Here is a 13,596-nt window from a genome sequence, read left to right on the forward strand (position 1 = left end):
AATCACATGAGAATTAGCACATAATCCCAATTTCAGTAACTTTTCACTTGGAACATTCTCTTGGGATGTTTATGGCTAGTGATACAGTAAGAGCTTCAAATGGTGATAATTACAGCTTTATTTTAGATATCTGCAGACTTTCTGTAAGCTTATTTTCATTTTCTTTCTCTCCTCAAGAAAAGAGCGACTTGTGTACGTGGGTATCAGTATTGAGAACATCATTCCACCTCAGGTAAGCTAGTGTGTTTATGTGGTATTATTGCTTTATTTCCTAAACTTCTCAGGGGAGAAGTCTCTTGGTGCTGTGTCAGAGGTGCTACTAGCATCTTGGAGAGAAAAATCAATCTATATGCAGATTAGAAATAATTCTAGACCCTTCATGTTAGATTGAATGTAGCAGAGAAACCAAGGGTGCTTTATGGTGTTTATTAGAGCCACCTGATGCCACACAGAGTCCTCTCCCAGTGAGGGGTTGCAGCACTACCTCCCTGCCCATTACAGTTGGATTTTGAGTAGAGTGCTCAATATTCAGTAGGTTATAAAGTTGGGAATCAGTTATTTAACTCTGGTGTTTGCTGTGCAGTTATCTAGGTCTGATCTAATTGTCTTGGCTTTCCTTTGGAGCTGATGGAAACAAATGTTTCTGGCTAATGATTCAGAGGGAATATGTAGTATCTCTAGGCAGCATAGCATTTGTCTTCAACGAGTGGATGTTAAGGTCACTTGATTAAAAACTGTAAACATTTAGTGTTTCATTAACAGATGCTTTTGTATGGTTTCCCTTGAGAAAAGAGGAAATATGCTTTGATTCATATGAAGGACAGCCTCTTCTCACTTAAATACACTTTAAAGCAAGTCTCTTGAAGTCTTAGCCAATGCTTTCATCTGGAATATATAGTCTCTCTTTGCAGTTTAAAATGGAACTTTGGTTCATTTTAAACATAGTCTTTCCACTCTGCCTGGCTGTAACAAGGCTAGCTTTTTCTCCCTGTCTCTGAATAACAGAAAAACTATAGCAGATTTTACAAACTTGCAGAAGAATCTATGGCTGAGAGCAAATACTTGAAAAATGCAGCCCGGGGGCAGATTATTTTGCTTTTAAATTAATAACGTGCAAACAATATAGTAAAACTAACCTCCATGAAGCTTTATTGAAACTGCAGTGTGTAAAGGTATCCCTGTGCTCAGTATGTAGAGGTGGTGGCTACAGTTTGTTCAGCTGCCATATTTACTAGTCCTGGGAGTATCACTTGAGGCATGATCTCGGCATCAGAGCATAAACACAATGATCCTGAGCCTCAGCCCTTAAACTCTGTGTTTGGAAATGATGTAGCCTGTAAGGGCAAAATTTGCAAATTCACCTAAACTTCTGTAATAGGTCACTATATTACAAGTTAAAATTTGCTATGTTGGGCAGATAATCTGTATGATGAGTTCAGTCACAATGAGTGTGAAGGGAGAGAGGAGATAAAGCTTTTTGCCACTTCTGTCTTATCTGAACAGGAGCCGGAAATACCTGAAGGTCAGGAAGAAAAGAAGAAAGATTCCAAAAAGCCCAAATCGAAACTTGAAAGAAGATCTACCAGAACCCGAAAGTGCATAAGCTACAGGTCAGCAGCTTGTTAAAATAGCTTGTACAGCAAAAGTCATACTGTTGTTTCCTTTCTGAATCATCCCACCTCTTCTCACGTATACCTTTACATTTAACAGAAAAGCCTGACTAAAGTGTCTGTGATCTTTTTTCTGAACACTGGTGATGCTTGGTGGTGGTGAGAGCATGAGGTGGTATAGTGAAAGAGTGATGCATTAAAGAAATGAAAACGTATATGGTGTTTAATTCAGGAATACTGGAGAAGTATTGTACTGTTTGGTACTGCTGCAGTTTCTAGAGTGAGTTAAAGCAGGTGAATTAAAACTGTCCTTGCTCTTGCAAGGGAGGCTTCTGCTTGTGTCTAAAGGCCTTCAATTCCTTGCTCTCATCCCTCTCCCCACCTTAGACCTTCCTTACATGTAAGGGGCATGAAACTTAAAATGTAATTATCACACAGTGCATCTAAAAATTCAATTGTTTGGAGAAATCTTTAACTTTTCAGAGAAATCGTGACAAAAATGCAATTAGTAAACAGAAGTGCCAAGATATTTAGACTCTGCATTCTGAAAGAAGAATCGTCACTAAGGTTTTCAAAATTCAGCATGATTTTAATAACAACTTTTGTTCTCAGTGTATTACCAAGTTGTTTTTATAAACTGCTTTCTAAATAACACCTTGTGACACTCTGTATTGTCTTCAGTCCACCAGGCAAGTAGAATGCCCTTGGGATTAGAAAAGAATTTGGTTGCCTGAGATTGTGGGAGTTTGTCCTGGATGCATTAGGAATGTTAAAAAACCCCTCTATCTTTCTAGTTGTTCCTCTATGTAGACCTTTATAATCAAAACCTATAACTTGCCAACAATAACCATAATTGAATTTATAGTCAACCTGGTTTTGCTGCTGAGGAGGGGCATGGAGTTTGTATAGGCTGAGTTTCTCAGCCTGGTCAGAACACTCAGTCTGACTTTTGCTTAGCTGTTGGATTTTGGTAACCTTTTGAATGAACAGCAGAAGTCACACTATGGAAAATGCCTTTGCTGCTTTGGGAAACTAAGGTTTCCTGTAAGGAATGTTATGCTATGGGTAAGACTACATAGATCTGCTATTTATATTAATGACAGGTCAGGCAGCATCTGACTAGGAGAAAAAAAAACCCCTTGCCTGTAGGGTGTGTGTGGCACGACTTTAGCAGGACCCATGTTGTGCAATGACAGTAAATTTGTACTGAATGTAATATTTCAGAAAAATAAGCCTTCTGATAAAAAGTGATAATCTTTCTCACAGGCTACATCATACACATAAGTTTGAGCTGGTGAAAATATTACACATATCAGTGTGTCAGATTTATGTCTGTAGTGAAGTTCCACTGGTGGCATGGAGAATTGTGGACAACAGGGGAAAATAAATGCTAAGAGCCTTATTCCACTAGGAAACAGATCTGAATTGTGGAGCAGCTTGGTTCTCCAAAGGATCTGTAATCCCTTTGTATCACCCCTCTGTTGAGTCCTCTCATGAGCAAGTTAGCAAAAACCTGCATCATGAATAAAGCAGCAGCAGCAGAAATTATGTTCCATTACACTTAATGGACAAGCAGCTGTCAGCTCGTGGCTGAACTCAGGTTATTTGTTAGCAGTGGTTTGAAAGCATTAAAGCGATTTCTCGCATTTTAAGGAGGGGTTTTTTTTAGCTGTGTGGAGGAGAAACAGTTTTTGAGTAATGTGGAACTAATCTTACTTGATGGAATAATTTCAGAGTTATTTCCTTGCTAGGTAAAGCTGCCTTGAGAGTGGCATGCAGTTGCTCCTAAGCAATATAAAGATATCAGAAGTCCATCACCTTATTTTTAAAGGAAAAAGTAATTCATGCTTACTATTGGAATACAGAGTAAAGTAGTAGATTTTTTTTTTTTCTAGTACTGCTGTAGGTTTCTATGGAGGACCAAGGTAAATATAACTGTAATCTTTCTTTCATGACTGAGAAGTGGAATCTTTAATGAATGTATTGTCCAGTGTTAGTTGTCTGTTTCTAAAAATACCAAAAATTAACTTTTTAAAAAATTATAAGAAAAATTTGCATCTAGATAAAGTCTTTTCTATATAGTTAATAAAATTTGTACTTTTGCATGTTGGAGCTCAAGGCATCTATTTTTTCAAACAGGTGACAATCCTTTTTTATGGAATTTAAATTCATAACTGAGGAAACAAACTGAGGTCATCTGTGTTGAAAGGACTGGACCTTTTTTCTTCAGTTTATTTTCTTTAAATGAGTTGCTCAGGGTGCAGAGATTTATGCAATTTTATAAAAGCTGTTGCAGGACAAGCATACTCAAAGACTTTGCTTTCGGTTATGTAACATTGCATTACAACTTACTTATGTAGATTTACAAGGAACTTTGTACTTTGTGTTTTATTTTATCTGTTCAGCGTAGACTGTTGCAGATCTATAAAGTATCATGAGCTTTAAGAGTAGAAAGCAGCCATGTGAAATCAGTTCTGAAGGAAAAGTGGACAGAATAATGAATTTTACACTGAGTTTAATAGATGATTCTAAGGCTGTTTTGAAGGTTGGTAGAGCTAATGTCATCTAATAAAAGTTGTGGAAAAAATGAAGACTACTTTGTGTGAAAATGCTATTGAAACAATTTTAAAGAACTTTCAGATTATATATTAAATTCAGAGGCCTGTTGTGTAAAGTGGAAGGGGATTTCTGTTCATGTAACTCAATAGTAAGACAAGCAATGGTAAATAATCTGCAAGCAAATAGAAGTAAGAAACATGACTTTGATAATAAAATAGCCATTTTTTAAAATTCTGGTCCATTGATTATGTATTCAGCCCTCTGTCTGTGCAGTGTAATCTTCAGATTTTGAGGTATGTTTTTGTAACGACTTAATTAAGGTTCACTTCAAAGTGGTAAATGGAAGCTGTTATTTTTAGGTTTGATGAATTTGATGAGGCAATTGATGAGGCAATTGAAGATGATATCAAGGAGGCTGATGGAGGAGGTATGTTTCTGATGTTACTTGTTTTGCATTGCAATGGTGATAAGAAGATGGAGACCAAATTTGTTTTGATATGAGAAACAACAAATATAATCCTCTCTTTAAACTCTGTAGTTTGCCAGGGATTTTTTTACTGCTGCATTTTTGGATGTGAACTAAATAATTTCCCTTAGAAGTGGCCATCCCATGCTGCCAAAAGATGTCACAAAATTAGTAAAAGTTGATAGTTAAATCTAGCCCATACAGGTTTTTATATATGTGTAATGGGTAAGTTTTGGATTTGAGATTGGAATGGCAGCAGTGCTATTGACATTTGTCCCCTGTAAAAAGAGAGCTTGCAAATTGGTCTGCAGTTGGACCCCCTAAAGACTGGATGTACCAAATTGTCTTAATATTCATCTACATCTATTAGCACTTCTCAGTTGAATACCAATAAAGTGAAATTCTGTTCTTTGTTGCCTCTTAAGGCAACATGGGATCAAAACACGGATCTTCAGCACTATGTGAGGGATGAAGGTGGATTTGTGCTTCTGCATCACCTTAACCTGCCTGAACAAAAGAGCCATGAAACATTTTCCCTCAGTTGTTTGGCCTGTGCCATCTCCAGACACTCACCAGTTTCAGACCTTGTAGATGTACGTAGACAATCTGAAAATGGTGTGTCTGTGGGTGTGTAACACAGGGTCCATTACAGTAAACATAATCAAGTCTCAACACTAAGGCACCTTTTCAAAAACTCCACTTCTTGGCCAAACCACAACTCAAACCCTTCATCTCCCAAGAAGGATATTCAGCATTATGAAAAAAGTTTATTTTCTGGTAATTGCCCTCTTAAAAGGCACAGGCATGGTAATAATGTGGGTTGGGGTTGAGCATCATAATGCAGACACTTAACCATGACCTTCTGCTTGGACTTCAGTATTTCTAAGTGACGACAGCTGGGCTGTGTGTGTCAGAATATTTCAGAATATTTTCTTCACAAGAAAATATTCTGCTTTACAGAAAATAAACTGAAGTTAGGCACATGCAAGAAAGACCTGTAGAAAGTTAAACAAGAAAATAAACTTGCTATTGTTTCCCCTTTCTGTCATTGAATTCAGGCATTGGCAGAGGCAAAGACATGTCAAATATCACAGGTCACCGTGGCAAAGACATTTCCACAATCCTAGAGGAAGAAAGGAAGGAAAACAAGCGACCACAAAGGGCTGCTGCAGCACGACGCAAGAAACGACGGCGACTAAATGACTTGGATAGTGACAGTAACATGGATGAAGAGGAGAGTGAGGATGAATTCAAGATCAGTGATGGGTAGGTCTGCAATTTAACTTCCGCAAGTCACTGACCTCTACAGGTTTCGGTGACTCTGCAGTGCCCCTGAAAAAATCATCCAGGAGCATGTTCCCAGTGCTGTAATGGCTCTGCACAGTACCAGTAAAAATCAAAGAATGACAGAATGGTTTGGGTTGAAAGGGACCTTAAAAATCACCGAGTTCCAAACCCACTACCGTGGAGTCCTCCTGGCCTAGGGGAATGTGATTTTACTGGAGAAACTGCACTCTGGATCCATGTGCTGACGTCATCCAGTCTGTATTTTAAGCATAACATGTTCTGGAAATGTTACTGGGATGTTTGAGGCCTCACCACAGGCTTCTGTTAGTGAAGGAGCCAAGTGGGCTCAGTTCCCTGGTTGATGTGACTGTCGAGAATAAATGAGGCTGGTTGTTTCCTTTTTAAAAAATGAATTGAAAATTTGTATTTTATTGGATTTTTTTTTTGGCCTGATTGTCATTTAGAAATTGGAAGAGGAAAATTTTCATTATTTAGAGCATCCAGAACTTGACAGCCAGATTCTGAAATTAATTCTTGATTGTTGCTCTGTAGGAGGTAGAGCTTGAAAACAAAGAGGTGGCTTATACTGTAGAAAACAAATACTTGTCATGTGAAGCTTTAAACTCTAAATGAATATTGCTTTGGCTAACTGAAACTCACTTTCTACAGAATTTTTCATCATTCAATCTGGGCAATTACTAATGTTAAAAAAGTTGATAATTTTAGATTAACTTTAGGCTTCAATGAAGCAACATAGTAAAGGAAGCATGAGGCTGTAGGCTCTTTACCACCAACATTTAAAGCTTTACACCAATCATTGAGTCAATTTACTAAGTGTATGGAAAATCTGTATAAGACAAATGCAAACTTTGAGCTTTGTCCTCAGCTGTGACCATGCTGAGGACATTTCAGTGGCACCCTGAATAATTGAGCTACATGTGTTGGAAATTTCCAATCAATGAGTGTAGCTTGTGGAAATGTTACAGAATTAATAGTGCATTGATCTTTTGAAGTGTGCTCGTGCATTCTCAGCTCCATCCTCTGCTTAGGGCCTTCTGGATCTTACACTGGAATTTAGATTTGGCTGGCAGGCAAATGCAGGTGACTGTGTACCTTCAGTGCTCAATGGATTTTAGAAGAGCCTTGGCTCACTTGAAATTATGGGAATGTTACAAGTTTATAAGGTTGTGAGGTGCATGTTTGCATTAGAGCCACAGTTTTGTGTTAAGACACGATATTCTAATTCTCAGAAATTGTGTGAGACAGTGGTGGGTTTGTGAAGGAAAGGTCACCTTTGCTAGTACATGGTTTGTGTTCTTTTCCCTACACAGTTACTGCTATGCAGACATTGCATTGCAATGAACCATATGAACACTCTAGGATCTGTCCTATGTTAATGTCACCTGCAGTGTTGGTTTGACAGAGTGTTTATATCCATCTGCTGTTGTAGTCTGCTGTGTAATGTCATGCACTGTTGAGCCGTATCCCAAATACACAGCTGAACCCTCAAGTCAGTGATGGCAGCTTGCTCTCTCTGGGTCTTTGCTCCTCATTATAAGATTTGTGCTTTTATTTGTTTTGTGTAAAATTATACTTACCACTTGCTCGCAAAGTACAAGTACTAGTTCAATCTTTTGGTTGTAATACCTCTTTCTGTTGTCTGGGGTTTTCCTTTGAACAGATCTCAGGATGAGTTTGTAATATCAGAGGAAAACCTGGATGAAAGTGAAGATGACCCACCATCAAATGAGGACAGTGACTCCGAGTTCTGTGCCCGCATATCCAGGCGACATCTCTCCAGGCCCATGAGGCAAAGCAGGAGATTACGAAGGAAAACAGTCAAGAAAAAATACTCTGAAGATGATGAAGATGAAGAGTCTGAGGAAAATTCAAGCAGAGAGTCTGGTGAGCATAAGCAATCTTGGATATTTTAAACATTCTGTTCTGGAGAGAGGGAGAATGGCAGTCTGAGTTTCTGTCATGACTGACACTAGCTTGTTTGCTTGCTTCGGTCAAGTCAGATGGCATCTTTGCTGTAAAGCAGTTTGCTATTTGTTCTGCTGTCAGTATTTTTTAGGAAACTGATATTGAGCATTAGGTTCTTGGCATTTCTATGTAATTGTGTATTTAAATAAATGCTTGTTCTATGATTCTGGAAGCCGCAGTTTAGCTACCTCTGTACCTCTCCTGTTTGGCACATGATTATTGGAAAGAGGATGGAGACAAAAGTGTGCTTCTTCATAGCTAGTGGAAGACCTTCTGAACACACCTATGAAAAAGATTCTGAAAGAAACGTTTTCTGTCACTTTTATGGAAGAAAACTTCAGTTGTATGGCATTCCGTGTTTCTGGGAGGCTTGAAAGCAAAGAAAAACACCTTGAATCTCTTTCTCCTAAAATTATCCTTAAAATCTGTAGTAATGGAAGACTCTTGCATTACAGAGGATAATAATCACTTTATTCTACTTGTCCTTCAGCTACGTCATTTTCTGTTGGTTTGAAGTGTGAGAATAGTACCTGTGCACTACATAAACCTTTTCAGGAAAGATGATCAGCATCTTTCTCTGAAGACTGTCCTCCTTGTTTCTGCTTCATTTGAGACACAGACTAGCAAGTGTCATATATATAAGCACTCATTTTTTTCTCACTCTTACTGTGAATTTAAGGTTCTAACTATACTGGAGTGTTAACTTACTGCAGTGTGTGTTATCTTTCCAGTGTTTTATCAGTCTGTCTAGAATATAGATGATGAACATGTTGGAGTAAGTTGCTTTGGAGTACTGATTTCCAAAAGTAAGGTTCATGCATGGACAGATGAAGACAACTATATGAGTGATTAATGTGATTGTTGTGTCCCTGTCTTTAATGCATCATTGCACTGATCATAAGCTCTTATCAATGAAGGTACTGGCAGAAGTCTAAAGAGATGGCTTATCTCCTCTGTAATGCACAAGAGCAACTGTTTGTTTCCTGTGATAAAATCAAGTGTTTCCAGTATCATTCCATATATATCTAAAAGCTTAATCTTAAGTGTGTGTTTCTGTTTCTCTCTTACCCTCAATATTGTCCATCAGGATCCTGCTTTAAGCCTGTTTTGAGCTTAGGAAATCAAGTGCCCTGCAAGAGGCTTTATTTTCAGTCTCCAGAGACGGACTTTCTTTTTGAAGCTGATTGCTCTTGCTGACTTGCTCTGTTCCTTTGTCTAATGTTTTAGGAAGTAAAGAGGATGCCACTTTGATCTGTGACTCATGTCAATCACTAACTTAGGAACAGTGTGTGACTTTTATAGAAATGTATCTTGGGATAATTGTTCTGGCATAGCTCAGTGAAAAGCAGCTGAAGTTGATTTGAGGCTATTTTCAACTGGTGTAAATAAATTTAATTTTTGAAGATACTAGCTGCAGTAGACTGGTGCAGGAAGAACTGTGATTGATGGTAAGTTTCTTCTGTCTGGTTTCTGTTTTAAGCAAACCCACAATTGAGTGAAACTGATTTTTGCTCTTATGTAACTCGGGTCTTGGAGTTTCATCTTGTCAGTCATTTTTCATCTACCTGTTCTTAAAAGTCTTTTAGTAGAGTACAATTTATTTAAATTTTAAAAGCAGAACAGACTCTCCTGAGGCACAGGTAACGTATGCCATCAATTTAGTAAGGTTGTTTCCACTGTCAGGAATTGTAGAGACATCTTTGACACCAGTAAAGATAAGGCAACAAAAGCACTATAAGGAAACTCTCTGAATGAGGAAACTTACCTAAATTTTTTATATGAGGCAGTTTTGCATTGATGGAATAATGCACATCACTCTTTTGTTCCGTACAGAGAGTGGTGATTACACAGATTACAGTGATGATGATTACCTGGAAACTAGGAGGAGAAGATCAAGACGGAATCAGAAGAGACAAGTTAATTATAAGGAAGATTCAGAAAGTGATGGCTCACAGAAAAGTGTCCGATATGGGAAGGAGTTAAGAAGAGTTCATAAACGCAGGCTCTCCACTTCAGATAGTGAAGGTAAAATAACCAGTCCAGCATTTCCAGGAGCAGGTGCATGTCAACATCAGCATGAAGGGAAAGTTATATAATTCCAAGATTTCAGAGGATTGTTTTTCTAGCTTTCCTTGATGTTTCTCAGAAACTCTTTCCTTCTGAAAAAGCCCACTAGTACTTTATGATGCACTGAGTCACTTCTCAAATTTATCATTGCCCCTAATGCTGACTTCCAGTTCTGAATTTACTGTGCCTGACACAGAGTGTTTGGATTTCAAAATTGGCACTAATGCAACTATTTCCCCACTTTTCTGTTAAGAGGTCACAAAACTGCATCCCACGAGCCTCCAAAGATTCTCTTATGTAAGAGGAAGGGCATTGCCTCTGGTGCCCTGACTGTGTTTGTGCTGCTGGTTCAGACTAATTCCACCTCCTGTTTAAGGAGCTGTGCCAAATGCAGAGGAAGCCTCTCTCAGTAAATGTCAGGCACACCATGAGTGATTGGATGCCTTGTGATTTATAATTAATTAGGTTTTACAAAACTAGCCACTGACTTTGGCTGTTTTGGATTGTGGGTGACTGGCTTAACCAGACCTTAGGTCTGGCTTTCCGAATGCTGAGCAGTGCAGGTTGCAGTGGATACCAGGCTTCCTCAGAAAATGAGCTGTCCTTGACAGCCTGAGTGCCTCAGTTTTGGAAGGGCTGTGCTGAGATTACAGAGTGGTGGAGTATCCTCTAGGTGAAGGGAAACAAGTGATGCAAGTCTGTAGTATCTCAAAAACATGGTCTTCAATACAGCCTGGTCACAGGCTCTGTGGTGGCTTTAAACGTTCCCTGATTGACGTTGTCTTTTCTTCATGAAATCCCATTTCCTTGGGTATCTTTAGTATTGGCTTTCCATGTGTTAAAATCAGCACCATTTAGCACCTTTCCAGCACTGTCCTGCAGTTTCCATAGTATATCATAAAACATGTAACAGTGTTACTGGAATTGTAATTACTTTAAAAAGAGAGGAACACTGTCAGTCTCTATCAACTTGAATCTACATTAAATAATACCCTTTAAAATGAAAATTCCCATGATTTCTAATTGGAATCACAAAGAGACAACAAATTATGTTTGCCATTTGATTTTTCAATTTCCATCTTTTCTCACCACAACCATTGAAGATCAGTGTAAAGGCTGTCAGTGTGTAGGCAATATTCCAGTTTGCCAAAACACCAAGCCTTCCATTAAAGAGCAGCAAACTTCAGGTGACAGGCAACATTCCTTTATTTTGAAGAAGTCGTATATAATTTGGGGGTGGCAGTGGTATAGTACAGCTTTGTGTGTGTGTGAATTTTCTGAGAGAGCAGCCATTATTTGGCTTCTGAGTTTCTGTCAGGGTGTAAATAAAGCACATACTATGAGATGAGGAATGCAGTTCTGTGTTATTCCCAGCATGGAGTTACCAGTTTTAGGGGAGAGCACACCTACTTCCAAAGCCTCTGGTGCTCCTCAGACTGGAAACAGAATATCCGTAAGTCGTTGACGCTTGCTGCATTAGAAGTTTATTTAAAAAGTAAAAAGAATGCAAGCCTTTGGGCTTGGTTGGGGAACCTGGGGAATGAGGCAGAAATGCGTGTGCTCAGACAGCTGTCTTGTTAACGAGCGTAAAAGATGAAAGATAAATGTCATACTGAGACTTGCTAATGGCACTAAGTCTGCTGCTTCTTCCAGAGAGCTACACATCTAAGAACTCTGAAGATGACGAATCCACAAAGGAGTCAAAGCGATTGATTAGAAAACGTCGGCGAAGTACAGACGACTATTCTGAGGAAGAAGGAGAGGATGAGGAGGAGGAAGGGAAGCCTGTCCGCAAACGCCTGAACCGAATCGAGACAGACGAGGAAGACGCGTGCGAGAACGCGAACGCCAACGTGGAAACCCCCGCTCCTGCGGATAAGCTGCCAGCAGCACAAGCCCCCCAAGACAACCCCAAGAAGCACTGCTACCGGATAGAGAGCGATGACGAAGATGACTTTGATAACGTAGGGAAAGTAGAGAGCCCTTTGGACTACAGCCTGGTGGACTTGCCTTCCACCAATGGACAGAGCCCAGGGAAAACCATTGAGAACTTGATTGGCAAGCCAGGCGAGAAGCCCCAGGCTCCCAAGGACAGCACAGCCAGCGCCAGCCTGGCGCCCAACGGGACAGGGAGCGGGCAGGAAGCGGTAGGGCCGGAGGAAGATGAAGATGAACTTTTGAGAGTGACTGACCTTGTTGATTACGTCTGTAACAGTGAACAGTTATAAGACTTCCATTTTTGTGCTAATTTATTCCACGGTAGCTCATACCAGCGGGCCAGTTATTAAAAGCTGTTTTATTTTTCCTAGAAAATTCTCCACTACAGTATCACTTTCTAGAAGCAAGAATTTCACCAGTCCTGCAGTCTTTCTGTGAAGTGACCAGTTTTGAACTTTGAAGATGAATTGCTGTAAATTCCCTCTCTTACCCCCCCTTCTCCTTCCAAGTCCATGGTCCTGGGTAATTTCACTCACAAAAACCTTATAACAACAAGAGATTTGTATATTTTTGACTTTATATTTCCTGAGTGCATACAAATTTGTGGAAATGGGTGGCCTAAGAAAGCATTCCAAATCAGTCAGGGCCCAAACCGGAACTGGGGTGGGTTTGGCTCAAGGGGTGGGGGGACGGGAGGGGGGTGGTGCAGAAGCACTTGTGCTTTAGCTTTTTCATATGAGATATATATTATATTTAAATGTTCACAACTTAGATTACAACTTAACAGACAGTTAAAAGCAAAATTAATGTCTGTACTGTCGCATTTTGTGAGTTGTAGGTTAACATACCATAGCTCATTTTAGTAATCACCTTCATGGAAGCAGTTTGATTTCAGTACTGGAGGCAAACAGAATTATTAGAGGCCAAGAAGGTACCATAAACAAGAACTCTGCTATTCATTATGACTTGCAGACTTTCCTAATAAACATCCTTTAAAGTGTTTGTACAGTGAAGTGTACTGTAATGAAGTTTTTGACAGTCAAAACATTCTAGCCATGAATTTCTGTGATCTCATGCACAGTTCATCAGATGGCCTTCAATGCACAGTGTCTAGTGGGAGGACGTATTGATGTCACATTAGTCTGTAAGCTGGATGTCAAGTAAGTCTGTAAGCACTGCAAACTTTTACAGACAAAAGAACCCTGCGGTCGCTGCCTGGCCACGTGAGTTTCATCACCAGTTGGAGTACTCTGAACAAAATGTGTTTGTACAAAGGCATTGACCACAGAACGACAGTGCATAAGAGGATGGAGGGATTTTCAAATAAACCATGACTGGTCCATTCATGCCCTTAATATCTACTTCAAATTGAAGTAAACAAATGGAACAGTTTTCCTTTTGGAGGTTTCCTGTTTGGGGTTTGTGTGTGTTTTTGTTTTGGTTTTACTTATCTGCCTGGATGTATTAGCAGGTTTTGAATGTAGTTGTTGGCCTTTGGCCATTAGAATTTTCTTAAAATACATTTTAATAACTGTCATGTGACCAACAGATTTCAAGAAGGCAGAGTTTCTGAGAGAAAACGCTTGACTCCAAGACACCTCATCAACTTTTGAGCAGGCATGAAGTGATATGTGCTTTTATTCAAGGGGGGAAAAAATACAATGGAAAAATAAAAATCCCACC

General features: G+C 39.3%; 1 protein-coding gene across 1 annotated transcript in view; it reads left to right on the forward strand.

Annotated features, from left to right (window-relative positions):
* RSF1 (remodeling and spacing factor 1) overlaps positions 1 to 12,921 on the forward strand; it is a 59,956-nt gene extending 47,035 nt beyond the window's left edge. The window contains exons 10-16 of the mRNA XM_083855860.1: positions 178 to 232; positions 1,504 to 1,610; positions 4,529 to 4,596; positions 5,694 to 5,901; positions 7,604 to 7,827; positions 9,742 to 9,933; positions 11,629 to 12,921. Coding sequence (XP_083711986.1) covers positions 178 to 232; positions 1,504 to 1,610; positions 4,529 to 4,596; positions 5,694 to 5,901; positions 7,604 to 7,827; positions 9,742 to 9,933; positions 11,629 to 12,203 — 1,429 coding nt within the window. The 3' untranslated portion in view covers positions 12,204 to 12,921. The remainder of the gene's footprint in view (positions 1 to 177; positions 233 to 1,503; positions 1,611 to 4,528; positions 4,597 to 5,693; positions 5,902 to 7,603; positions 7,828 to 9,741; positions 9,934 to 11,628) is intronic.
* The last annotated feature ends 675 nt before the right edge of the window (positions 12,922 to 13,596 follow it).

Source organism: Zosterops lateralis (genome assembly GCF_965231275.1).
Source record: "Zosterops lateralis genome assembly, chromosome: 2".
NCBI lineage: Eukaryota > Metazoa > Chordata > Aves > Passeriformes > Zosteropidae > Zosterops > Zosterops lateralis.